At 51.3% G+C, this 27,534-nt stretch overlaps 1 protein-coding gene across 2 annotated transcripts; it reads left to right on the top strand.

Moving 5' to 3' along the window:
- Window positions 1–9,185: 9,185 nt before the first annotated feature.
- Window positions 9,186–14,100, top strand: pcdh1b (protocadherin 1b). 2 transcript variants are annotated; one of them, XM_067248144.1, is made up of 2 exons: window positions 9,186–9,659; window positions 11,390–14,100. In XM_067248144.1, the coding sequence occupies exons 1-2, from the start codon at window positions 9,327–9,329 to the stop codon at window positions 13,643–13,645; spliced, it is 2,589 nt and encodes an 862-aa protein (XP_067104245.1). In that variant the 5' UTR covers window positions 9,186–9,326; the 3' UTR covers window positions 13,646–14,100. The 2 variants fall into 2 exon arrangements, with proteins under 2 accessions (XP_067104245.1, XP_067104246.1); XM_067248145.1 differs by having other exon boundaries at window positions 9,595–9,720.
- The last annotated feature ends 13,434 nt before the right edge of the window (window positions 14,101–27,534 follow it).

The following is a 27,534-nucleotide window of genomic DNA, read 5'->3' as shown; positions in this document are numbered from 1 at the left end:
GTTGAGTGCATCTGAGATCCATATAAATCATCTATAGCCTAATACTAGACGTCGTATAGCGTTCGCTTTAAATATGTATGCAAAGGCTGTATAAACTACAGCTATAGCCTTTACGCTCTTGTAGATTAATCCAGAACACTGTAAAGAAACATCTAGGCTAATTGATAGACTAAATAAATAGTGATCGTCTCTTTGACGCGACAGCCGTAGCCGGTATGGCAAACCACCGTCTGACAGAACAGATCCGGTGTAACTGGACGGTTTTCGTTGCCGCCTAGGCTACGTTCTCGAGGAGTGCATCACCTGCTGATCGTGCTGTCAGCGCAGAGAAAGGAGGGGAGAAAAAATAATTTCAATGTAAGGTTCATCATTCTACCTTGCTTCGAACAGAAATGTGGTTTTAGTTTCAGAGACGCAGAAACACACGATCTGGTATCGCAGTATCCTGCACGCTGTCGGTGTCTACGTCGTACACGCGACTCTAAATCAATAGCTACAGTTCACAAACTCTTGTTGCCATCAGCCGGTCTTTTCTGACCTGTCTGTCAAACTCCGGCCGCTTCAGAGAAAGACCTAGGCGATACAACCCCATAGCAATAAAATCAAATAGACCTAGGCCAAACCTTTTTTCTCCATAGCCTACAGTATAATTATTTATGGTCAGGCCAGGTAGGATGTGATATGTGTGTGACACAATAATACTCAACATAGGCTAATCTTGGACGGTAGAAGGGTCTTAAAGTTACGCCGCACCTCCAGTTTATGCAACGATTCTCGTAGGCTAATTTGGTTCCAATTAGACTTGATTAATTGATAAACCAAATTATTTACGAAACTTGGATTAAATTATAGACAACAAATGGCATAACGTGGCAGCGTGCAACTCGACCTCCTCCCAAGCAGGCCTGATAGATGAGAAATTAGTAGGTTAACCTCTTTACGACAGACACCGCCTTTTCTATAGGCCTAGTTGTTACCATATCATAAATTTGCATTCAACTCAGGCCCGATGACGTAGAGCAGGATCGATGCTTGGTGAAGCTCGAGACTTCTGAGTGGCACGTGCCGGGTATTTCGGGACGGTTTAGTTAGACTACAGACCTGTGTCTAGCACCACGTTATACATCATTCTTACTGTCTTGGCTACCAGAGGTAGGTTATTTCAAGAACGGAGTTCGTGAGTATTTTTTCAATTAATAATTTACCGAATATTGTATTTTAGTTGAAGCTATGGCAGTCAGTTTGCAACCATATAGTTACCATTAGGTGATTGTTCCGTTGAAGACGCTATAGCCAACAGATTCCGCTTTCCATTTTCCTTTTCCGTACCCTCTGCTCCACGTGTTGGTCTTTCTCTTGATGCGTATTTCTAATTATCTATACAGTAGGTCTATGATTTCTGTTGTTACAAATCGTTAGTTCCATGTTTCATCATTTCAATCATCCCTTAATTCTTGGATAACTGTCAGTTGCGAGCAGTGTGAATTAGCAGACAATGCACATTCATGTCGTGCTTTCATGGTAAGGTGTATAATTAGACATTCTAGTCCACTGTTTCACTGATGGCCTGTCACTGGAGTCTGTTAAAATAGTGGACAATTGGTTCCAGTGCTGTTCCAGTTCAGCCCGTCATTCTTTTAGCACGAATGTGGATTATTCGTATTTCGCTCTGTTTATAGACTAGGCTACTGTACAATTTCTCGGTCCACTTTTAAATTCAGTCAGTTTAATTCCAGTTAAACGCGAACGCGGCCTCTTATCGGGTGCATTGAAACAACAGCCAGACAACAAGAACATTTTCCAGTGTGTTAATTTCACAGGAATTTGACGGCAGGCCGTACCCCGCGTCGCTTTACATGGGTCTTCACGGCATAACCCCGGGATCCATAATACCTTTAATAAATATGTTTTTCAGGGGATAAAACGTCATTACATGACGTCTCATGTAGCCTTGATCTTTTGATATATAAGTAGAGAGTAAGTTCCATCTGTCATCTCAGAGGATAATCCCTATTTGTTATTATGGGATGTTATGCTCAATTGAAGGCAAGGGCAGAGTATAAAACCATACGGGATGAGTGTTTGAGGGTGTGTGTGTTGGGGGGGGGGGGAATGTGATAGACTTCAGCATGTTTTGCAGTGCTGTTAGCTGAGGTGCCGCGGCTGTTAGAAATGCCCTAGCTCGTACATGAGTGGTACATTCCACTGGTAGAAAGACCTACTTATTAACGCTGAGCTAATATGAAACACGCACAGGGCTGGAGGGTGATAAAGTCGCACTGTGACATCATCAGCGTGGAGCCAGTCTGGCCTGGCTAACTCATCTGTCCATGTCTGCTGCCAGTCGACCTGTTCAGATCCAGCACATCTCAGTGTGCTGCTCCTGTTCATCTCTGTGTACAGACCAGCTGACTGACTGGTACAGACCAGCTGACTGACTGGTACAGACCAGCTGACTGACTGGTACAGACCAGCTGACAGATCAGCAGTCAGGCACCCGCAACAGTTTGTGGCATCGGAATAGAGATGGTGGTGGTGGTGTCTAGACTAATCTGGCCAAACAATAGGGTCTGAATGAAATCATTAGAAGTAATCCCCTCTATGCCGGGAGAGGGGGGCGAGGGACCACCCATCCTGCCTGCAGGAGCCCCAGACTAGGCCAGAGCCCCAGACTAGGCCAGAGCCCCAGGAGGCAGACCCAGAGAAAGGGCTGATTGTCCTGGACAAAGGCCTGGCTGGACTGGGCCGTCCAGGGCTGGGCTCCAGGCTCTGGCTCGTAAAGCCCCACTCACCTAGTCTTAATCTTTCACACACACACACACACACACACACACACACACACACACACACACACACACACACACACACACACACACACACACACACACACACACACATTTGGTAGTCAAGACCATTATTCTATGATGAGAATAGAAAGCTAGCAGTACATGTCTGCTGTTCCTTGTGCAGCTGCTAGCCGACAATTAAGCACAAATCATATGTGTATATTTTTAGGGTTTTGAAGTGCTTACGTAATACATCATCTCACACAGGAACAGGGACTTGAGTCTGTGCATCTAAATGGAGCAAGTCTTGTTGTTTATAATTGTTACTGCGTCTTATATAACCCCTGTTGCACTGGGGAGAGCTTGCCTGTGCACTGTATGTGTAATGTGCTTGATGCGCTCATGGTCTCAAGTGTGTATATGTGCCCCCTCGCAGGAGTGTTTGTTTATATGTTTGTGTGTGTGTTGGGTGTACATTTTTTTGCCGTGTGTGAGGGTTCTAAACTTGGGGCCCATTGGTTAGAGTTGGGGAGGGTTAAGGTTAGAGTTAAACAGAGACAGATCCTCTGTACACCTCAGTCACCCTGCTCACATGCTGGAACTACAGTGCTTCTTAACCTCCAGAAATGTCACAGTGTAATTTGATTCCTGAATTACTCTGCCTTTGTGCATGCCAAGACGAGCTTGTGAGCGCTGAGTTAATACGCAGACAGACAGCCTGCCATCCGTTGCCATGACGCGGCAGAATCATCGCCATGGTAAATGACGCGGTTGCCAGTGTGCAGGCTGGCAGACCCTGCTGTTGGTTACGTAAAATGATTTCATGATGTGACTATCTCTTCCTCCTTCTCACCGAAGCAAAGTTATCCAAGTAAGACACTGGAGAGAAGATGCGAGGGTCTTCACAGTCTCTGGTCAGGTCTCAAACATCCAGCTCATTATCAAGCTCTGAATTGATTTGAATCAGTTGTGTTATCTGCATACTCAACGTATTCCACAGCTCTCAGACTGGAACACACAGCCCCTTCCAGATTCTCCCAGCCTGACAACAGAGTCTTGATAGTTATTGGCTGCAGGGGTGTTTTGGCAGGTTGTTAGTTTGAGGGAAGGCTGAGACTGGGGAGCTAATGAGGAACTCCTGGTATTAATGCAGCAACCATAACACCAGCCAGCAAAGAGGCTTTGTAATAGCTTTTAACTTACATTTACATGTAGTCATTTAGCAGACGCTCTTATCCAGAGCGACTTACAGTAAGTACAGGGACATTCCCCCGAGGCAAGTAGGGTGACACAACGTCAGTTGGCATGACCGGGAATCGAACTGGCAACCTTCGGATTACTAGTCCGACTCCCTCACCGCTCAGCCACCTGACTCCCTTAACTTAAGTTAAGTCCTCTACCATGGTCTGCTAACTCAGAGAGAGAGACAAAAGGAGAGGAAGAAGCACAAGCAGAAATGGAAAGACAGAGTTACAGAGAGAGAGGAAGAGAGCCAGGAGAGGGCGTTTGTAGTGGGCGTTTTTGTGGTATTTAACTGGGCGAAGGGGATTTTTGCAGACGACACAGCGGCAGGTGTAAATTGCACACGTGTGTAGTGTGTGACAGAAGGAGACAGAGGGTGTGTGTGTAGACAAGCAGAACAGGGCTGATTCTCTGGTGAAATCCATTGGCCGTGGTGCGGTAGAAAGTAAGGGAAGGAAGCTGGTACCAGGACATCAATTCCTCAAGGTTGTGATAGCATTATAAACATTGTACACTCTGTACACCGAAGGCTCACACACACACTCACACACACTCACACACACTCACACCTCCCTTGTAATACTAGTGATGAGGGAAGTGGTAGAGCAAGCATGTGTAGACTTAGCGAAGCTGGGCAGCCAGAGATCAGTCCCCAGTCTTTGAGACCCCAGCAGCTAACGGGCACAGATAAGACTGGGACAGACAGGGAGAAAGCACTGTTGTTCCTCTATTGTCATTGAAATGTGCCCAGGCCATTGTGTGTGTGCGCATGTGTGGAGGCTGGTCGGAGGGTCCTCTGGAGCTGAAAGCCAGCCCAGCCAGGTGCAGCCTGATGCAGATGAGGCCAGCGTCAGCCCCCAGTGTCTTGTAAACGCTGGTGTCGTTAGGAGCCCTGTCACTCCGCACTGAGGAGGTGGATCTCCATCACAATGACCAACTGTTTGCCAACACCTGACCCACACACACACACACACACACACTCTCAGGGAGACACACACATACACACTCTCAGGGAGACACACACAGCCAACATCATGTTTAAGAAATACAGTGGGAATTATTTGATTGTCCTTTCTCCATTCTCTATTCTTAGCACATATTTCTGCTTTGACACACAACCTCCACTCAGCCAGCAGCATCACTAACACCACTCTCCTCACACACACACTGTACACACATACACTGTACACTCCTTCCTCACACACACTGTACACACACACACACTGTACACACACACATGCATTCGCAGCCTGGTGAGAATGTTCCAGAGCAGTCCAGAGTGTGGGAAAGGATGTGATGAGCAAGTCAGCATCTCCCTGGGGGCTGGAGGACTGTTCCCAGCCACCGTGACCCCAGCCCCCTCCAGCCCCCTCCAGCCCCCTCCAGCCCCCTCCAGCCCCCTCCAGCCCCCTCCAGCCCCCTCCAGCCCCCTCCAGCCCCCTCCAGCCCCCTCCAGCCCCCTCCAGCCCCCTCCAGCCCCCTCCAGCCCCCCAGAGACAGCCTCTATACAGCCCCAGCCTCACTCACCCCCACAGAGCCCTAACTATCCTTTACAAACACAACACACACACACAGAAGAATAACGGACAACAATATCCGGCTTATCATAAAGCCATGATACCCAGCGTAGAGGGTCATGTTAACATATCTTGTTTTGAGTGTCTGAATGATGAATGGTCAGTTTAGCCAATGAGTTCTCCTCAGAAGACCCACTGGACCCATGATGAGATCATCTAGCTGCATTCTAGAAGGGTCCATGGGCTTTTTGTTGTTTTTGTTTACCCCACCCGAGGTAGGGAATCCTAGTGGGCCTGTTCTTCCCAGGGCGGTATTCCAGAAATCAGGTTATTCAGCATAACCGGGGAGGTTAACCCACCAACTGATTCACAATGTTGCAACAACCTTCTGGTGAGTGTTGCTACAACACTGGGTGTCAGCTGGGTAGTTTACTTACTAGGGAATGTCCCAATACCTGCTTTCTGGAATACCCCCCCTGGTGTCTTCAGAAGCTGGAGAAAAGCCTGCGGCCAGAGAGCCTGAGAGGTGTGCTGGAGGCCTCACGCCTGTGAAAAAAGAGAAACTGTCTACCACACACACACACACACACACACACATGGTATAATTAGGCCTGTGTAAGTGTGTCATCAGTGAGGAGAAGAAGGGCCGTGTTTATGGCCCCAGAATTAGCCTGCAGAAGAGACTCTCACCCTTGATCGTACATCTCAGCTCCTGTTCTTGATGGGGCTCATTAGCACACAGCTCTCTCCTCGCATGAATATCACATTGTGTATGACGTCAAGCGCATACGTACTTTATTTAGTGTGTGCGTGTAGTAAATGTGAGTGTGTGTACAGGGAACCTGACTGTGTAATATTTGTCATCTCCTTGGCTCGGATTCCCACTGTGAACAAACAACAGCCTCCTGCCTGCTACCTCTCTGTGTTGATTTCTCTCTCTCCTTCTCCCAGTCTGTGTCTCCTGTCTTTCATGTGTGTGTGAGCGTTGTGAAGCAACTCCCAGGTTCAGGATGGGGTCGAGAGCTGTGTCACACACCAGTCCCCCTAGCTCTGCTTGTTAGAGAGGGGGAGGAAATGAAGGAGAGGGGGCGGTACAGCAGGGGACACGGGATGAAAAAGAAAAAGATAAAAAAACGAGCAAAGCCTAATTTTTCCACCAACGTAAGAGGGGCCTCAGCAATTAGCACAGCGGGCAACATCAAAGTACTCTGACCTTAACCTTAATGGATTAAAAAGAAATCGTGCTCTACTTATTTTATTATTTTCCTCTCTCTTCCTGTCTCTCTCTCTTGCTGCCTTCCTTTGGCGCATGTGGAGGTTGTTAATGTGTCTAGTGTGGTGTGCTGGTGCAGGGAACATGGAAGAGTTGACACAGCACAACCCCCCCCCCCAACATCCCCCCCCCAACATCCCCCCTCTCACACTCCCCCCCCCCCCCAACACCCCCCCCCCACACTCCCCCCCCCCCCAACACCCCCCCTTTTTCCTGATGAATGTTTAATAGCTGAAGTGGCCAACAAAAGATAAGAAAAGCACTCTCTCTCTCTCTCTCTCCCTCTTTTTCTGTATTTCTCTCCTTCCTCACTGCGCGCCCTGATCTCCAGCTTCATTAACCTGACGCAGAGGGAACAAGCTTCCAGGACGTCTCATGTTTTATTTCTTTTCAGTTCATCCACACAAATGCACATATATCAAAACACACACAGCAAAGTTCAAGGTATCAGGAAGGCTATGGAGGCATTGAATGTGAAAGAGGAGGAGGAGAAAGACGTTAGATCCGTCCCCATGTTTGTTCCCAGCAGGACAGAGCCCAGTCTTAAGGGTAGAGTCATCTGGGGGCAGAGGGGAAAGCAAAAGACATCCTTCCAAAAAACAAGGACGTGAAAACTCAACCAATTAACCTCTCTGACCTGCTCACTCTCCCCTCAGTTGCTAACCCAAGCAGAGAGACTTTCTCTGTCTCTCTCTCTCTCTCCCTCTCCCTCTCCCTCTCCCTCTCCCTCTCCCTCTCCCTCTCCCTCTCCCTCTCCCTCTCCCTCTCCCTCTCCCTCTCCCTCTCCCTCTCCCTCTCCCTCTCCCTCTCCCTCTCCCTCTCCCTCTCCCTCTCCCTCTCCCTCTCCCTCTCCCTCTCCCTCTCCCTCTCCCTCTCCCTCTCCCTCTCCCTCTCCCTCTCCCTCTCCCTCTCCCTCTCCCTCTCCCTCTCCCTCTCCCTCTCCCTCTCCCTCTCCCTCTCCCTCTCCCTCTCCCTCTCCCTCTCTCCCTCTCCCTCTCCCTCTCCCTCTCCCTCTCCCTCTCCCTCTCCCTCTCCCTCTCCCTCTCCCTCTCCCTCTCCCTCTCCCTCTCTCTCTCTCTCTCTCTCTCTCTCTCTCTCTCCCTCTCCCTCTCCCTCTCCCTCTCCCTCTCCCTCTCTCTCTCTCTCTCTCTCTCCCTCTCCCTCTCCCTCTCTCTCTCTCTCTCTCTCTGTCTCTCTCTCTGTCTCTCTCTCTCTCTCTCTCTCTCTCCCTCTCCCTCTCTCCCTCTCTCTCTCTCTCTCTCTCTCGGCCAAAATTTACGAGTGAAATGAAACTGCCAGGGGAGAAGAGAGAGGATGTAAAAAGTGGCCAGTTAGAGAAATAGTGTATCAAAGCCTGCTGTGAAATAGAGCAGTAATTAATAAAGGATGGAGGGGGTTAAGGATCAAAAGGCGAGTTGCTTTGTGTAAATTACCTTGAGTTAAAATTAGTCTTTCATTATAAGGTCTGCTTCAGTTGAGATCTCATCAGCAAGGAAACAAAAGCCAGATTTCTGGCACCAAATATTAGCATGCTGCTGGTTTAGGGGTTTGTTGTAAGGAAATCCATACCAGAGGAACATTTTGTTGAGGCGTTTTTGATGAATGCTTTCAGAACACTTTGTGTCTTTGTCGGAGGGTAGGGCAACAGCATACTGAATGTGTCCCACAAATCTCTGCAGCCTGATGAGAATATATTGCTGTACTGAAGGAGTATCTGACTGGAATACAAGGTGGAGCTCGTTTTGGAGACCAGACGTAGCTGGAACCCCAAAGCAGTGGTCTCTCACATGTAATTGTTTCTGACACATTTAATACCTGGTGGAGATGAGGTTTACGACATATCTTCAAAGACCTTTCATAATTCCTGAAGAGTTACCGTCCTGGAATTGAAAGTCAACTGTCTTTAAAAGCTTTTTTGGCAATGTGTATCCCTCTGTGTACTATGACTGACTTCCCCTCTCATCCTGTTTGTTTGTCTGTTTGTCCCCCTGTGTGTCTAGGAGACCGATGTGGGGCGGAGTGATGGCGTGGAGGCGGGGCTTGGCGTTGGGGCGGGGCTTGGCGTTGGGGCTGGTCGCTGTGCTGCTGGGGAGTTGCGGCGCAGCTCCGACAGACATCCTCTACCGGGTCCCTGAGGAGCAGCCTCCCAACACGCTGATCGGCAGCCTGGCCTCAGACGAGGGCCTCCCAGACACGGGCCACCTGTACAAGCTGGAGGTCGGCTCCCCATACCTGCGCGTGGACGGCAAGACGGGCGACATCTACACCACGGAGATCCCCATCGACCGCGAGACCCTGAGGGACTGCAGGAACCAGTTTGAGGGTGACAAGTGCTTCCTGGAGTTCGAGGTGTCCATCACCGACCTCATCAAGGGCCAGGGCCCCAGGCTGATCGAGGGCCGCATCGAGGTGCAGGACGTGAACGACAACACGCCGCAGTTCGCCTCCCCCATCCTCACGCTGTCCATCCCGGAGAACACGCACATCGGAGCGCTGTTCTCCATCCCCATGGCCAGCGACAGGGACTCCGGGAGGAACGGCGTGGCCGAGTACTCGCTGAGCGCCGGGCCGGACGCCGACCAGCTGTTCAGCCTGCAGGTGGCCGAGGACACGGACGAGAGGCTGCCGCAGCTCATCGTCATGGGCAACCTGGACCGCGAGCAGAAGGACTCGTACGACCTCAACATCCGCGTGGTGGACGGGGGCGTGCCTCCGCGGGCCAGCAGCGCTCTGCTGAGGGTCACCGTCACTGACCAGAACGACAACGCTCCCAAGTTCGAGAGGAGCCACTACGAGGGGGAGCTGCCAGAAAACAGCCCGCTGGGACACTCTGTACTCCAGGTTAGAGGCCCCAGGGCTCATCCACACACTCATCCACACACTCATCCTTCATGTCCTCCAGGTTAGAGACACTAGCTCATGTACTCCACACAAGCACAGCTGGGTGCCCTTGCATTAACATAGTTGGCATTTCATTATGCAGGGACTTATTACGGTGCACAAAACAGCACGACTCAACTTCCCCTCAGAACCCAGTCTGGTCTGTCCTGCAGCTGTCGCCTCCCAGCTCAGATGTGACTGACTGGACGAGGTTCAGAGTGAGCAGCAGAGTAGCGTGTGAACCTGTTTAGCACCTGAAGAGCTCTCAGGCCCCGTCGCCCGCGGCGAGGCTAGCGTGTCTCATTAGGCCTGTGGTTTCCCTGAGGGACTCGGGCGCCCGTCCAGAACAACAAGGTTAGGGTTAAGGAAGTGATAGAACCCTCGCATTCACGAGGCCAATCGATTTCCTTCCTCCTACCACTGTAACGAAAACACAGGCTTTACAAACCCTAGTGAATTATTGACAGGTTGGGAGGATTGCATATTGAATTACAGTGCAAACACAGCTGCTATTAAGATCAAGAGAGCCAGTGAGTTGGATTGCTACCAGGACCACTTCGAAGCCTCTGTCCAGGCATACAATTGGTCTGAATACTGTTAATCCCCTAGTCAACAATTAGTTGAAGCGATCACGTTGTTTTCAAAGAGCTTGTCAAGAGTATTTCCTCTCCCTATAATCTTGCATTTCGAGACGGACGTCGGAAGAAAAATGGTCTAATTTGACGATTTAAGCAGGTCAGAAGTGTCAATCAGGCATTTCTCCTGCCTCAAAGAGACCCTCTCCAAATGAATGTTAAGTGAAATGAATTTGGTTTCTGCTGCGGATGAATTGAAATGAGTCACAGAGAGCAATAATACCAATAATCCCCATGGATAATCTCCTGACTGAGTCAGATTAAGTCTTGCATGGCTCAGCTGGCTAGTCCTATTTGAAATGCGTGTGTTCTTAAGTGATATAGAGCTGTGTAAGGTGTGTGTGAGGATAAGTAATGGCAGGTTCCAAAGGTGAGTCTTTGGTAAGCAAACAGTCATAGGTGAAACAAAACACCCAGACACACAAAGGCCAGGCTGTATAGTTGTAGAACTGGTTGAGTATCTTTAAATGACACCTCATGTGAAAGGCCACTACATCGAAACCAAACTGTGGTAGGGAGTTGATTGTGCAACCTGGTGGGTCATTTACAATGTGTGCTTAAGGGCTAATCATTAAGCCAGACATGAGTTGACTCAGAGAAGTGACCAGCTAACAGGGAGGCTTGCGGTGGCTGATTAATCCCTTTTTGTTATAATTAAACACAAAATCACAGTGGGAATAATGCTATCTGGCAGGAAGTACGTAGGCCGGGCCAGGCCTATCCATTGTCACCGATCCTCGTCACTCCTCCGTCCCTGCTAATGGTCCCTGTAGGAGCAATTGCTTTTTGATAATGAGAGGGACATTAACACTCTCACTCATCTCACCATTAGATGCCAACGACCCATGTGACAATCACTTGATGTTTATGGAGGGGTGTGCACTTAGTTTTCACAGCCTATTACGCATCACACTGAGCATGAACTCAAACCAGAAGATGAAAGTATTTTTGACAGATGTATTGGCACATGTCCGAGGTCAGATGAGTAAAAAAGTGAAGAGTTTGAAATCTGTTGCATGTTTTATCTGACGACTCTCTCCTCGTGTCTGTCCACAGGTGAAGGCCAATGACGCTGACATGGGCAACAACGGAGAGATCGACTACAGCCTCCACCAGGCATCCGAGACCGTTCAGAGGCTTCTGCGCATCGACCGCTCCACTGGCATCATCTACGTCAAGGGTCTGGTGGACCGCGAGGAGGAAAACTTCCTCAAGTTCTCTGTGGTGGCCAAGGACCGCGGGCCCAACTCCAAGAACTCCAAGGTACTGGTGACCCTGAACGTCAAGGACCAGAACGACAATGCCCCCGCCATCGAGATCCGGGGTATTGGCCTGGTGACGCACCACGACGGCGTGGCCAACATCTCTGAAGACATGCCCATTGGCACCCCGGTGGCGCTCGTCCAGGTGTCGGACCGCGACGAGGGCGAGAACGCCGTGGTGACCTGCGTGGTGGCTGGTGACGTCCCCTTCCAGCTCCGCCCCGCCAGCGAGTCGGCCAACGATCGCAAGAGGAAGTACTTCCTGCAGACGACCACCCTGCTGGACTACGAGCGCATCAAGGACTACAGGATCGAGATCGTAGCGGTGGACTCTGGCAACCCTGCCCTCTCCAGCACCAACTCCCTGAAGGTACAGGTGACGGACATGAACGACAACGCCCCCGTCTTCTCCCCAACCGTGTTCGAGGTGGAGTTTGCAGAGGAGAACCAGCCGGGAGACAAAGTTCTGGATGTGATCGCCACAGATGCGGACAGTGGCTCCAACGCAGAGCTGACCTACAGCATCATGATGGACTCGGCCACCAAGGGGCTGTTCCAGATTGACCCCAACACCGGAGAGGTGCGCGTGAGGAACCAGCTGGATCGGGAGCACAGGGAACGCTACGAGTTCCACGTGGCCGCCTCCGACAAGGGCGTCCCCAGTCTGAGGGGAACCGCCATGGTCGTGGTCAAGGTTCTGGACCGTAACGACAACGACCCCAAGTTCATGTTGAGTGGCTACAGCTTCTCTGTGCTGGAGAACATGCCACCTCTCAGCCCTGTCGGCATGGTGACAGTCATCGACGCAGACAAGGGGGAGAATGCCAGGGTGCATCTGTCCGTCGAACCCGACAACGGCAAGTTCATCATTCAAAACGGCACGGGCACCATCCTGTCCAGCATCTCCTTCGACCGGGAGAAGGAGTGCACCTACACCTTCCGTCTGAAGGCGGTGGATGCCGGCGACCCGCCACGGTCCTCCTACGTGGGCGTCACCATCAACGTCCTGGACGAGAACGACAACGCACCCTACGTTACCAAGCCGTCCAACTCCACCTACAAGTACCTGCCTCCTGTCACCGCGCCAGACACCGTGGTGGAAGTGGTGGAGGCCGAGGACATGGACACCGGACCCAACGCCGATCTGCTCTACAGCATCACAGGCGGAAACCCTCACGGACTGTTCCACATCTCCCCAACCGGGGGGGAGATCATCCTGGCCCAGGAGTTCACCCGCAAGCACAACGGTCTCCACCGCCTGGTGGTCAAGGTGAGCGACAAAGGCAAGCCACCGCGCCACACCACCGCCCTGGTCCACATCTTCGTGAATGAGACCATCGGGAATGTCACCCTCATAGAGTCCCTGGTGGGCCACAGCCTGTACACCCCACTGGACAGGGACATCGCCGGCGACCCCAACTACGCACTGGCCCAGCGCAGCAACATTGTGTACGGCAGCCTGGCGGGCGTGGCCGGGGTCATCCTGGTCATCGTGGCGGTGGTGGTCATCAGGCACCGCCTGCAGAAGGACACCAAGAGCGGCTACCAGGCCGGCAAGAAGGAGAGCAAAGACCTGTACGCCCCCAAGCAGGGGCCCAAGAGCAGCAAGGGCAAGAAGAACAAGAAGGGGAAAGCCCCCAAGCCGGCCCAGCCCCTGGAGGAGGACGAGGAGGCCAGCCTCCAGAAGGGCCTCAAGTTCAACCTCATCAATGACAACGTCAACGACAGCCCCCGGATCCACCTGCCCCTCAACTACCCCCCAGGCAGCCCTGACCTGGGCAGGCACTACCGCTCCAACTCCCCCCTGCCCTCCATCCAGCTGCAGCCCCAGTCTCCCTCCGCCTCCAAGAAGCACCAGGCTGTCCAGGAGCTCCCCGCCACCAACACCTTTGTGGGAACTGGCGACAACACCTCGACAGGCTCGGACCAATACTCGGATTACAGCTACAAGGCCAACCTGCCGAAATACAGCAGCAAACAGGTAGGAGACTACTTTGCAAACACCACAGGGTACAACAGGAACATCATGTGGACCAATGAGGTGTGGTAGACATGGGACTGATTCTCTGAGATCTGCTACCACCAAAGCTGCACTGATCACTGGCCTGGCTTAGGCATCATGCCACCTTCACCTCCACGTGGGCATGCTCGCCCTTACGTAGGTTGATCTGACTTGTTTTCAGTTTTCTCATAATGCAATGGACTCACTACACACGCTTAATGAAGGAGATTCCTTGTTTTTTAATGGGTGGTAAATGAAGGAAATAATTTTCATTCTTTTTTTTTTGGGTTTGTTTTTTATTGTTTGTGGCATGTCCTTTGCCGGGCAACAAGTTACTTATTACTCACACACACTCATTATATTTGAATGTGATTTAAGGAATTTGTTGGTTTCATAGTCTCTCTCTTTATGGCTTGGCCATATGACCCTTCACCCAAGCTAAATTGCACTTTTTAGAGCTGGGGTTCAAAACATCGAAAGCCTTTTTCAGCTTAGGTGCAGGACCTGGGGGTGAGTGGGAAGGGGGGGGGGGGAGGGAGGGAGGGTGAGGGGGGGAGGTTGAGGGGGGGAGGTTGAGGGTGAGGGGGGGACATAAAGAAGCACACTGAACCAGGAAGGAGCTGCATTTGATCTGGGCTCCTTCACCCACTGAGACACACTGTCAGACCATGTGAGAAATTACTTTAATTGTACTGTCTTCATTTACCAGGACTTCAGTAAATTGTTTGCACAGATTAATCGCAGGTAATTCTGTCCCTACTCGCCTGTATACAGACAGTGCCTTGCTTTATTTAATGTACATATGTGTGTAGGGCAGGAGGGGGAGTACATGTATGTTCTTAATGAGTTTTCCATGTCAGGGCCATACACATAGCACATTTATGAGTTATGGACTTGAGGTTTCAGCAAGCTGTGAATAATGTCCCATCCACTGTGAAGATGGGCTCTGGTGAGGAGTGGGGTGTGGAGGTGATGGGTTCTGGTGAGGCGTGGAAGTGATGCTGCAGAACGGGGGGTGTTCCAAATAAGATGGCTCTGTTCGCATACGACCTTTTCTAATAATGTAGGAGACAATCGTGTCAGTTAAGTATATATGCAAGTTGTACAAATTGTGAATAACAAACTATTTTTGCTGTTGTTGAATTGTTGTTGTTGCTTCCTTCTTGTGTTGTTTGTTCAGATTGCATTATGTTTCTGTTTGTGCTTTGTACTTGGAGCAAAAGGGCAAATTCATAGTCTGTGAATAACTGAATTACTCAGTTGTCCTGTTAGTAATGATCGCGTTCTCACTACCAAAACATATCATCCTGAACCAAAGAACATTAACAAACACTCTCAAAAAGCAAACACTCACACACACCTACACATCAACACACCCACACACACCCATTAAACATCCACACTGGATGTAGTTGCTCTGTGGTTGAAGCAACTAAATGGATCCTGGATTTTCACAGTTGATTAGTAAGGTTTGTAGCAGGTCATGTGAAGTTGTTAGCTGCGGGCTCCAGTGTTGTACAGCCTAATGCAGACTAGGCTCAATAGAGAAAGATCATTTAGATTACCCAGGAAGCAGTGCGGTTCACTGACTGTTCCATGTTGCTTGTGTACCATCTGTTGAGTTCAACTGTACTTAAAGCTGCAGTTACCCTGCTTGCCTCACACATTCAGTTTTTTTCTGTTTCATTTGCTTCATACATTGAACTGAAAAATAATGTATCCTGGGGTATTTTGTGCAGTTTTGTACAACTACAAAGCCAATTTTATTTCAATAAAAACATTGTTTAAACTGTTGAAATCCCACTCTGTGCATTCAATGGGCATTTGACTTTAATTCTGGAGGGATTGGGGGTGATCCAGATTAAGTCTGCAAAAGAGAAATTGACCTCAAGGTACAGTATTCACTTTTCACTTTCATCTTTCTTTGTTGACATCCATTAACCTTTTCACTAACTTTCCACTGGAATGACACAACAGCATGCGGCATGTGCCCAGCATGTCCACCAGAGCAGGGGCATTCCCAGTGTAGTATCCTGCTCCCTCCTCTCAGGTAGGACTGAGACCACTTCTCTCAAACCGTTCAGACAGGTGCAGTCAAACATATGCTGTTCATAGAGGCTCCCGACCGCACTCCGAATATTAAATTAACTAATCTAAGTGGATTACACTAAATGTCATAGACTTAACAAAGGTTGCTTCTGTCTTGTTTTCAAAGTGCCCCCGTTAGTAAACATTTGATGACACAGATTAACAATGCCAGTACCCAACTCTGTTGAAACATGGGTTCTGTCACCGTTCAGGAATGTCAGGAATGTCACCCACCCGTGATCCTCGTCAGCATGGCTGTGTCATGTTCCAGTGAGGATGATGTCTTTAAATGTCCCTCTGAGGATCAACCGTCCTGCTGCAAGTCCCAACAGCTCCCTGAACAAGGAGCAGACTGTGTCCCTAAACGGGGATGAAGGAGAGGAGGTGCTCAGGTGCCCTGTGTGGAGGGGGGCGGGTTCAGGGCCCAGAGAGAGAGAGGTTGGTTCTAACTTTCAGTACCAAAGACAACTCTGAGATGTCTTTGTCTCCTCCTTCCTCCCCCCTGCTCCCCCTCCCCCCTCCCTGAAACCAGACTTCCCTACCGTTCAGCAGCTCACCCTGGTGGTGCCAGGCCCCCCCATCCCCCCTCCTCCATACCCTCTCCTCCATCCCGCATTCCCCTAGCCTCCCCCTCCTCCAGCCTGCCAGCATTGAAATTCCTCCTGCGTCCATGCTACTTAGACTTCTCTTATACTCCCCCTCAGCTTGAGCGGTCACCATGGAAACGGACTGACCAGTGAGAGTGTGTGTGTGTGAGTGTGTGTGTGTGCGAGTGCTGACTCACGGCCTGTGCAGAGCAGGTGGGTGAGGGGGGAGGGGGTAGGGGTGTACGGTTGCTGAGAGAGGACACACACACCAATCTGTCTCCCAGCGCCAGCTCTGTGTTCACCGTCTCACCACGTACGGAACCACACCACCTCAGCTGCCCGCTTCACCAGACCGGCCCAGTCTGGCTTCCTGTGGCTGGGCTGCTCCGAGTCACCAATCTGGCTCTCTGGAGCCAGGAGCTCTCTGCCTCCCATCTCACATCAGTGTTTACTCATGTGGCTATCAAATCATCCACCCCCAGCCATCTTTCATACAACAACAGCAGAATACTGTACCTTGGGTGTTCTTGTTTTCCAAAAGTACTCTGCCCATTGAGAGACAGCAGGGGATACTGCAGCTTTAAACCTGTGTGTGTGTGTGTGTGTTTGTCTGGTATCAGATCTGTGGGGTGCTTTAGATATGCGTCCTCTGTCCTGGGTCTTCACTCTGGCTGGAGTGGCTCCTGTCCTGGAGTGACTAACCAGGTCCTGCTCCTCGCCTGCCCTGTGTTTACGGGATGTGAGGTGGGGCGGAGCGTACCGCAGGGCTCACCGCCAGATGGATGTGTTGAGACGGCCGGCGGTCGGCTTGGCAGAACCATTTCCCTCTGAGTTTCACTCCCCTCTTTGTCTTCTGATGAAGTGGGTGGGGGAGGGATGGTTTCCGAAGGCGTAATAGCACGCTGTGGTACAGAGAAAAAGAGAAAGAAGAGAGTTTCTAGTAGACCTCCTCAGCTTGAGACAGAAAGGAGAGAGAGAGAAAGAGAGAGAGAGGAGAGAGAGCTCTCGTGTCTGAGGAGACTAAACAAAGAAGATGTGGCCCGCCACCCTCATAAATCTGCCTCTGAGAACAAGGGAATATTAACGCCTTCCCTCCTCTCTCCTCCTTTCCCCTCCATCCCTTCATCTCCCCATCTGCAATTTACTGCTGTCCTTTAACCTGTACCCACTCCTATCATGGTCGTCATGCTAGACCTCTCCTGACTCTCAATCACTTTCTCTCTGTCACTCACTCACTCCATTTTTCTCTCTCTCTTCCCTTATCTCTCTCTCTCTCTCTGGTCCATCCCCCTGGTGAATTGCAGGACAGTGTCACTCTGTTCTTCAAAAGAGCTGAGTCCATTATGCAAAACAGTCCTGTGGCTGATGATATGACAAGGCCTTGTGAAACGCCAGGCGCACGCTGTCTGTCAGTGTCTGACCTGAATACTGACCGTATCTCTTAAGCTGTTAGTGAACACTGGACTCTCTTTACATAAATACCTCAGATGGTACCTCTCTCTCTTTCATTCTCTTTACCTCTGTCTCTCTCAATTTTTCTCATTCTCTCTCTCCCCTTTCTGGTTAATATTTAAGAGACCTGTTGGTGTATGTTGGCGGACAAGGGTGAATAATGTTGGGTTTTCTATCAACTAACCAAATCACAAACAGCGTTTGAATTATTCATGTGCTGGACAACAACTATGCATGCCAAATTAAAATAAAAGGCAGCTCATTTTCAAGGTGCAAAATGGATTTCTGTTAATGGAGTCTATGTCTGTGATGCTTGTTGAATATCCCCTGGGCGTCTTTATAACTTGGCATGACACACGTGAAGATAAGAATCATTAGCCCCCTCTGTGCGACCACCCTTGTGTGTGTGAGTGTGTGTGTGAGTGTGTGTGTGTGAGTGTGTGTGTGTGTGTGTGTGTGTGTGTGTGAGTGTGTGTGTGTGTGTGTGTGTGTGTGAGTGAGTGTGTGAGTGTGTGTGTGTGTGTGTGAGTGTGTGAGTGTGTGTGAGTGTGTGTGAGTGTGTGTGTGTGTGTGTGTGAGTGTGTGAGTGTGTGTGTGTGTGTTTGCCTCCACACCTGTGGGCCAGGATGATAGCCTCCTTTGTGTGCATTTCATGAGAGAAAATTACACCAATTTTGACGCTTGCGTGGATAAAATAGCGTGTGCTCTTTGTGCCAGGCAGTATGTCATCAGCAATCAGGAAGACCTCTACCCATCTCAGTCCCTGCCAGGGACGCCTGGCTCTGATTGGTTCAGTGGGCTCAGTCCAATCAGCGTGTCCAGAGTATGAAAGGCCAGGGTGAGCAGATAGACCAGCTCATTAGGACCAGACCTCTGTCCCAAAGCGCTCAGACGAGTTTGTGGTGACAGACTGGAGCTTCTGCTTCAGAGGAGGAGGGTCTGTGCTGGTCTCAGAGCTGTGTGACCAGGCTGGGGACTGAGGTAGGTGGTGGGGGGGAGTTGGGTGGTGGAGGAGGGCTGGGTTAGTGGGCTTCTTGGAGGTGGAGGGCTGGGTGAAGGGAGACATCTCTGTTTGTTTTTCTGTGGTCTTGGTTTTCAGGACGGGCTCAAACACGTTCGGGGGTGAGAAGGGGGGGGGGGGGGCGTCCTGTCACTAACACAAAAGATCCCTTCAGACAGTTTTTTCCTTGTTTTGCGATCTGGGATTCCTCAGGGAGAGCATCACTCAGCAGAACACCATCAGCTCAGCCACCACTGTGCATCTGTGTGTGTGTGTGTGTTTGCTCATCCCTGCCTTGGTGCCGAACCGTTACCCAGGGAGACAGACAGGTGAACTCCTCCACACACCCCCTGACCCCTGACCCCACAGGAGCCTTTGCGTCCCTGGCATAGGCCCTCCCTCTGACCCCCCCCTCTCACCCGGCTACAGGGGTCAGGTCACAGACATCAATTAGAAAAATAACCATCAACATCTGATCTGTCAGACCTCATGTGAGAGCGGAGACACACTCCTGTAGTCCTGCCTGTTGCAGGACTACAGGAGTGTGTTGCAGGACTACAGGAGTGTGTTGTGGACTACAGGAGTGTGTTGTGGACTACAGGAGTGTGTTGCAGGACTACAGCCACCAGGGCTACACTCCTGATTTGAGAGCTTGTCAGTCACAAAGGTATGATAGGAGCCCAGCATTAAATCCCAACTTGTTTGTAGAGGTTGAAATGTTTTCTCAGAATCTCTTTGAACTCAGCCTCGACTGTCAGACTGTGTTATTAGCAGGGCGCTGGTGGACACACTCAAACACTCTGATGTGCCAGAAGTAGGGTGTTGCCTGTCCTGTGCTCCCCCTCTCCCCCTCTCCCCCCTCTCCCCCCCCCCCCTCTCTCTCTCTCCTGTGCTCCCCCTCTCCCCCTCCCCCCCCCCCCCCCTCTCTCTCTCTCTCTCTCTCTCCCTCTCTCCCTCCCTCCCTCCCTCCCTCCCTCCCTCTCCCTACCTACCTCCCCCTCCCTCTCTTTCTCCCTCTCTCCCTCCCTCTCTCTCTCTCTCTCTCTCTCTCTCTCTCTCTCTCTCTCTCTCTCTCTCTCTCTCTCTCTCTCTCTCCCTCCCTCTCTCACACACACACACACACACTCCCAAACAGCTGCATGAGCAGATTACAGAGGGTGCAGTGTGTCTGGGGACAGACTACAGAGGGTGCAGTGTGTCTGGGGGACAGAGTACAGAGGGTGCAGTGTGTCTGGGGGACAGAGTACAGAGGGTGCAGTGTGTCTGGGGACAGACTACAGAGGGTGCAGTGTGTCTGGGGACAGACTACAGAGGGTGCAGTGTGTCTGTGGACAGACTACAGAGGGTGCAGTGTGTCTGGGGGACAGACTACAGGGGGTGCAGTGTGTCTGGGGACAGACTACAGAGGGTGCAGTGTGTCTGGGGACAGACTACAGAGGGTGCAGTGTGTCTGGGGACAGACTACAGAGGGTGCAGTGTGTCTGGGGACAGACTACAGAGGGTGCAGTGTGTCTGGGGGACAGACTACAGAGGGTGCAGTGTGTCTGGGGACAGACTACAGAGGGTGCAGTGTGTCTGGGGACAGACTACAGAGGGTGCAGTGTGTCTGGGGACAGACTACAGAGGGTGCAGTGTGTCTGGGGGACAGAGTACAGAGGGTGCAGTGTGTCTGGGGACAGACTACAGAGGGTGCAGTGTGTCTGGGGACAGACTACAGAGGGTGCAGTGTGTCTGGGGACAGACTACAGAGGGTGCAGTGTGTCTGGGGACAGAGTACAGAGGGTGCAGTGTGTCTGGGGACAGACTACAGAGGGTGCAGTGTGTCTGGGGACAGACTACAGAGGGTGCAGTGTGTCTGGGGGACAGAGTACAGAGGGTGCAGTGTGTCTGGGGACAGACTACAGAGGGTGCAGTGTGTCTGGGGAAATGTGAGGTGTGATTGTGTCCGTTGCATCTTTTTAATTTTTTCTTTTACTGTATCACCTCCAAACCTATTATTTAAACTAATATCAAACTAATATCAAATTATTTACACTAATATCGAACATTCGGAGAAAGACAATATTTTTCATGGGTGGTAGACTACATTGAAAGGAACTGTTGCGAACAAATCCATTGATTCACTCTGCAAGCGATCATTAAAAAGGGGGGATGGGATATCTCACCCTTCAAACAGCCTGAAAAATCCTTCCACACCAATACCTGAGATTAGATATCCACTCTACTCTGCTCTACTGTACTCTACTCTGCTCTACTGTACTCTACTCTGCCCTGCTCTGATGTGTGCACTACACTACTCTGCTCTACTCTGCTCTACTGTACTCTACTCTACTCTGCTCTGCTCTACTGTGCTCTACTCTACTGTGCTCTACTCAACTGTACTCTACTCTGCTCTACTCTGATATACTCTACTATGCTCTACTCTGCTGTGCTTTACTCTACTCTACTATGCTCTACTCTACTCTGCTGTGCTGTGCTCTACTCTGCTCTACTCTACTGTGCTCTGCTCTGCTATACTATACTCTGCTCTACTCTGCTCTACTCTACTCTACTCTACTCTACTCTACTCTACTCTACTCTGCTCTACTCGCTTCCTTCAGCTGTGTTGTACTATGCCAGGGATGAGGATTGGGTTTGGAGCCACTTGAAGCTGCAGTCTCGAGAAATCTCTCTGAATATGAGTGTGAGCGTGAGCGTGTGTGTGCTGCTTTGTGTTGTTTTGCCACCTGCTCTTGCAATGGAGGAGAAGAGGAACGCAGTCGTGCCTTAGGGAACATGAGTCCCCCACTCAACACACACACACACACACTCACTCAGCACACACACTCACATCACACAACCACACTCACTCACTCAGCACACACACTCACATCACACAACCACACTCACTCAACACACACTCACACTCAAACTCAAAGCACACACACACTCACTCAGCACACATACTCACTCAACACACACTCACACACACACATAGACTCAAAACACACACACACACTCACTGCTGCTTGCTAAGCCACCTAAACACCTAAACATGCTGCTCCACACGTCTCCCTGAGCCATATGATACATGTGTACACACACAGAGTCGGACCGAGAGGGGGAGAGGGAGGGAGAGAGACCCTGAGACAGCATGGTGTTCAGTGTGTTCCAGGGCAGGATGATGCTCCTATCCAGAGCCTGGACACATGCTGCCAGCCCTGTCTCACCTGCCTGGGGTCACACACACACACACACGTGTCCCCCTGTCTCACATACGGTCCTCCACCTTGGGCTTCTGCTTGTTCATTTCTGCCCAATCTGCTCTATGACGACAAGGACAGGAGGGGGGATGGGGGGGTGGGGGGGGGGAGGAGTAGTGGAGGGCAGGAGGAGTATAAGGAGGGGGAATGGATATCCGTACGTTAGTGAACATCTGTTATGAGCCTGTTCCTTCACTGCTGATTAGATCACACACACACACACACACAGACAGACACACACACACACAAGCCCAGGCATCTTCTGCAGGCTCTGCTCCCCCCGACTTGTCCACATGTCCAGAACAACACAGATGACTCCTGCCAGCTCCTCTTCTCATCCTCACGGAGCTCCACTGCTTAGGCCTCTCCTGTCGTATGGCTCCTCTCTCTGCCACTCACCGTCTGTGTGTGTGTGTGTGTGTGTGTGTCTGTGTGTGTGTCTGTGTGTGTGTGTGTCTGTCTGTGTGTCTGTGTGTGTGTCTGTCTGTCTGTGTGTGTGTGTGTGTGAATGTCATCTAAACTCTTCTCACGTTGTCGCCAAGCACAGATGTGCCCAGGACAGGGACTGTGTGGACAGGGACTGTGTGGACAGGGTGTGTGTGGACAGGTTGTGTGTGGACAGGGACTGTGTGGACAGGGGTGTGTGTGGACAGGGTGTGTGTGGACAGGGTGTGTGTGGACAGGTTGTGTGTGGACAGGGACTGTGTGGACAGGGACTGTGTGGACAGGGTGTGTGTGGACAGGGTGTGTGTGGACAGGGTGTGTGGGGACAGGGTGTGTGTGGACAGGGACTGTGTGGACAGGGTGTGTGTGGACAGGGTGTGTGTGGACAGGGTGTGTGTGGACAGGGACTGTGTGGACAGGGGACTGTGTGGACAGGGACTGTGTGGACAGGGTGTGTGTGGACAGGGGTGTGTGTGGACAGGGTGCTGTGTGGACAGGGACTGTGTGGACAGGGTGTGTGTGGACAGGGGTGTGTGTGGACAGGGACTGTGTGGACAGGGGACTGTGTGGACAGGGTGTGTGTGGACAGGGTGTGTGTGGACAGGGTGTGTGTGGACAGGGACTGTGTGGACAGGGTGTGTGTGGACAGGGTGTGTGTGGACAGGGACTGTGTGGACAGGGTGTGTGTGGGACAGGGTGTGTGTGGACAGGGACTGTGTGGACAGGGTGTGTGTGGACAGGGTGTGTGTGGACAGGGGACTGTGTGGACAGGGTGTGTGTGGACAGGGTGTGTGTGTGACAGGGACTGTGTGGACAGGGTGTGTGTGGACAGGGTGTGTGTGGACAGGGTGTGTGTGGACAGGGACTGTGTGGACAGGGTGTGTGTGGACAGGGTGTGTGTGGACAGGGTGTGTGTGGACAGGGGACTGTGTGGACAGGGGTGTGTGTGGACAGGGTGTGTGTGGACAGGGACTGTGTGGACAGGGTGTGTGTGGACAGGGGTGTGTGTGGACAGGGTGTGTGTGGACAGGGACTGTGTGGACAGGGTGTGTGTGGACAGGGTGTGTGTGGACAGGGTGTGTGTGGACAGGGACTGTGTGGACAGGGTGTGTGTGGACAGGGTGTGTGTGTTCGTTGTGTGGGTTTAGTCGAGAGTGTGAACTAGCATATCTGTCTGTGTTGCACATTTATCATTGTAACACATGCAGACAGACAAAACGCATACATGTGTGTGTCGGTGCGTGTTGATTTCATGGTCTTGTGTAAGCGTGTGTGTGGATGCGTGTCCTTGTGTAGGTTTGTGTTTCTGTGTGTAGGCGTGTGTGTGTGTGTACACACACTCTCCACGCTCTGAGCAAGTCAAGAAGAAGAGAGAATCAATTCAAAGTGAGAATGACAGGTGTGTGTTGAACTGAGGTGGGGTTCACCCAGCAGGTCCTCCCAGTCACACAGGCTCCGCTGCCCTCTGTCCAGTCACACAGGCTCCGCTGCCCTCCTGTCCAGTCACACAGGCTCCGCTGCCCTCCTGTCCAGTCACACAGGCTCCGCTGCCCCTCCCCGTTCAGTCACACAGGCTCCGCTGCCCTCCCGTTCAGTCACACAGGGCTCCGCTGCCCTCCCGTCAGTCACACAGGCTCCGCTGCCCCTCCGTTCAGTCACACAGGCTCCGCTGCCCTCCCGTTCAGTCACACAGGCTCCGCTGCCCTCCCGTCCAGTCACACAGGCTCCGCTGCCCTCCCGTCCAGTCACACAGGCTCCGCTGCCCTCCCGTCCAGTCACACAGGCTCCGCTGCCCTCCCGTCCAGTCACACAGGCTCCGCTGCCCTCCCGTCCAGTCACACAGGCTCCGCTGCCCTCCCGTCCAGTCACACAGGCTCCGCTGCCCTCCTGTCCAGTCACACAGGCTCCGCTGCCCTCCTGTCCAGTCACACAGGCTCCGCTGCCCTCCTGTTCAGTCACATAGGCTCCGCTGCCCCTCCCGTCCAGTCACACAGGCTCCGCTGCCCTCCTGTTCAGTCACACAGGCTTCGCTGCCTCCTGTCCAGTCACACAGGCTCCGCTGCCCCCCTCCTGTCCAGTCACACAGGGGCCGCTCGTTAGACACACACTACTCGTTTGCTTTGACCTCATCAGAAATGAAGGGAAAACAAACAGAAGTAACGGAGAGAGAGAAAAGAGAGACTAGTAAGTGTTTCTCTTTAGGAAGACTTAGATACATGTGCCCTGAACTGGAGAGCAGAAATAAGCCCATTACCCAGAACTATGAATACAGAACCTGCCCTGATTCACATCAGAATTATTGTTCTGGTCTGCAAGTATTTAACGTTTTGTTTTAAATGAACATAATTCTAGAATGTGTTGGTTTGTGGCTTTGTGCCACAGCAATGCCACCCCCCTGGCCTCCCTGTCGCCCTGGCGTTATGAGCGGTGTCGTGTTCCAATGATTATGATGATCATTCCTGAGCTAGCGACCCCAGAGGGAGACTAGAGCCTTCTGTCAGGACGCTAACACTGCAGCAGTCACCAGACATACGTTTACAGAGAGCAGGAGGGAGAAGGAGGTAGGGAGAGAGAGGAGGGAGGGAGAGAGAGAGAGAGAGAGAGAGGAGGGAGGGAGGGGGGATGGTTGGATGGTTGGAGAGAGAGAGTGTGGGTAATTGGAGGAGGGGGAGGGAATCTGGGAGTCACAGTGACAGGCATGTTAGGGGAGGTGGAGGGGAGTGTGTTTGTGAAGAATACAGTCAACAACCAGCTCTCACACATCCTCCTGCTCACAATCCTGCTGACAAACCACAGGACGGAACAACTGCAGAAAGAGGGATGGAGAGAGAGAGACAGAGAGAGAGACAATTATATATACATAGAAGCAGATGACTAGACGTATACAGTACAGTAGTCCAGTTGGTCGGTGTATGGTTGCTGTGTGGCTGCTATGAGATTATTAAACTGAGGTGATGGACGTAAAGTTACCTTTGGAGAATCACATGGAAACTACTGCAGCTCCTACCTCCCTGTTTTATATCTCCCTGTTCTACATCTCCCTGTTCTATATCTCCCTGTTCTATATCTCCCTGTTCTATATCTCCCTGTTCTATATCTCCCTGTTCTACATCTCCCTGTTCTACATCTCCCTGTTCTACATCTCCCTGTTCTACATCTCCCTGTCCTATATCTCCCTGTTCTACATCTCCCTGTTCTACATCTCCCTGTTCTACATCTCCCTGTTCTACATCTCCCTGTCCTATATCTCCCTGTACTACATCTCCCTGTTCTACATCTCTCTGTTCTATATCTCCCTGTCCTATATCTCCCTGTTCTACATCTCCCTGTTCTACATCTCCCTGTTCTACATCTCCCTGTTCTACATCTCCCTGTACTATATCTCCCTGTCCTATATCTCCCTGTACTACATCTCCCTGTTCTACATCTCCCTGTTCTACATCTCCCTGTTCTATATCTCCCTGTCCTATATCTCCCTGTTCTACATCTCCCTGTTCTACATCTCCCTGTTCTACATCTCCCTGTCCTATATCTCCCTGTCCTATATCTCCCTGTACTACATCTCCCTGTTCTACATCTCCCTGTCCTATATCTCCCTGTCCTATATCTCCCTGTACTACATCTCCCTGTTCTACATCTCCCTGTTCTACATCTCCCTGTCCTATATCTCCCTGTACTACATCTCCCTGTTCTACATCTCCCTGTCCTATATCTCCCTGTCCTATATCTCCCTGTCCTACATCTCCCTGTACTACATCTCCCTGCTCAGGGACCAGAATGAGGTGGAGGATGTAAATCTCACTCATCAATCGCTGCCTACAATCTCTCAATCAATCTTAATGATTCCCTCAGGGATCAGGCTTGTTTAACACCTGATAGACATCAGTATGGTCATCCTGACAGTGCTGTGATGATCACGCCCTGCTGCTCAGCCTGGGAGGAGAGGGAGGAAGGAGGTGAGGAAGGAGGTGAGGATAGGGAAGGATGGAAGTGAAGCAACTGAAGAAGTGTTTTTCTTTGTCTCACATTCTTCTCTTAGCAGCTTGAAACCTGCTGTGTATGCATCACCATGGTTCTTGTAGGTGGTGAGGCCTGTTAACAGAGATAAGCAGGATACACAAATAACTTTTAATGTTACTGCAGTGAATTTACTGCAACACTGCCCCCCCCCTCTTCTCTCCTCCAGAAGAGCGGCAGGTCAGAGGGTGAATATGAAGTACGTCTGGGTGATGTGTCGACCAAACACAGTGTCTTCAAGAGAGACTGGCAGCACTAATGTGATGATAAAAGACAAGAGTATACCTTTGTCCAGATGTGTTAGTGTGTCTGAGAACACGTGGGTGTGTGTAAGTGTTTATGACTGTGTGTTTATGACTGTGTGTGTGTGAGTGTGTGTGTGTGAGTGTGTGTGTGTGTGTGTGAGTGTGTGTGTGTGACTGTGTGTGTGAGTGTGTGTGTGTGTGTGTCACTCCCTCCAGAGCGCCCAGCCAGCGTCCAGGCAGCCTCGGGCTTTTTGAATGCCAGTGTCCACTGAGCATCTTACTCTCCTCCTTACTACCCCCCTCCCCATCCTTACTACCCTCCTCCCCATCCTTACTACCCTCCTCCCCATCCTTACTACCCCCTCCCCATCCTTACTACCCCCCTCCCCATCCTTTCTACCCCCTCCCCATCCTTACTACCCCCCCCCTCCCCATCCTACTACCCCCTCCCCATCCTTACTACCCTCTCCCCATCCTTACTACCTTCCTCCCCATCCTTACTACCCCTCCCCATCCTTACTACCCTCCTCCCCATCCTTACTACCCCCTCCCCCATCCATCACTCTCAGGAACTCTTGATATGCCAACTTCCACCCCTCCACCCCCACACACGCGCGCACACACACACACACGCACACACACAGAGAGAGAGAGAGAGAGGGAGGGAGTGGATAGGTGGGTGGGTGGGTGGGTAGGGTGGAAGGGTAGAGGGGTTGTATGGTAGAAGGGTAGAGGGACTGGGGAGATGGAGGGGTAGAGGGACTGGGGAGATGGAGGGGTAGAGGGACTGGGGAGATGGAGGGGTAGAGGGTGGAGAGAGCCACCTGTGTACATCCCCCTGCAGAGCAAAAACATCATCCAT

The sequence above is a fragment of the Osmerus mordax genome, chromosome 12, assembly GCF_038355195.1.
Source record: "Osmerus mordax isolate fOsmMor3 chromosome 12, fOsmMor3.pri, whole genome shotgun sequence".
Classification (NCBI taxonomy): Eukaryota; Metazoa; Chordata; class Actinopteri; order Osmeriformes; family Osmeridae; genus Osmerus; species Osmerus mordax.
The sequence above is the reverse complement of the archived record's forward strand: the minus strand, read 5'-3'. Positions and strand labels throughout refer to the sequence as shown.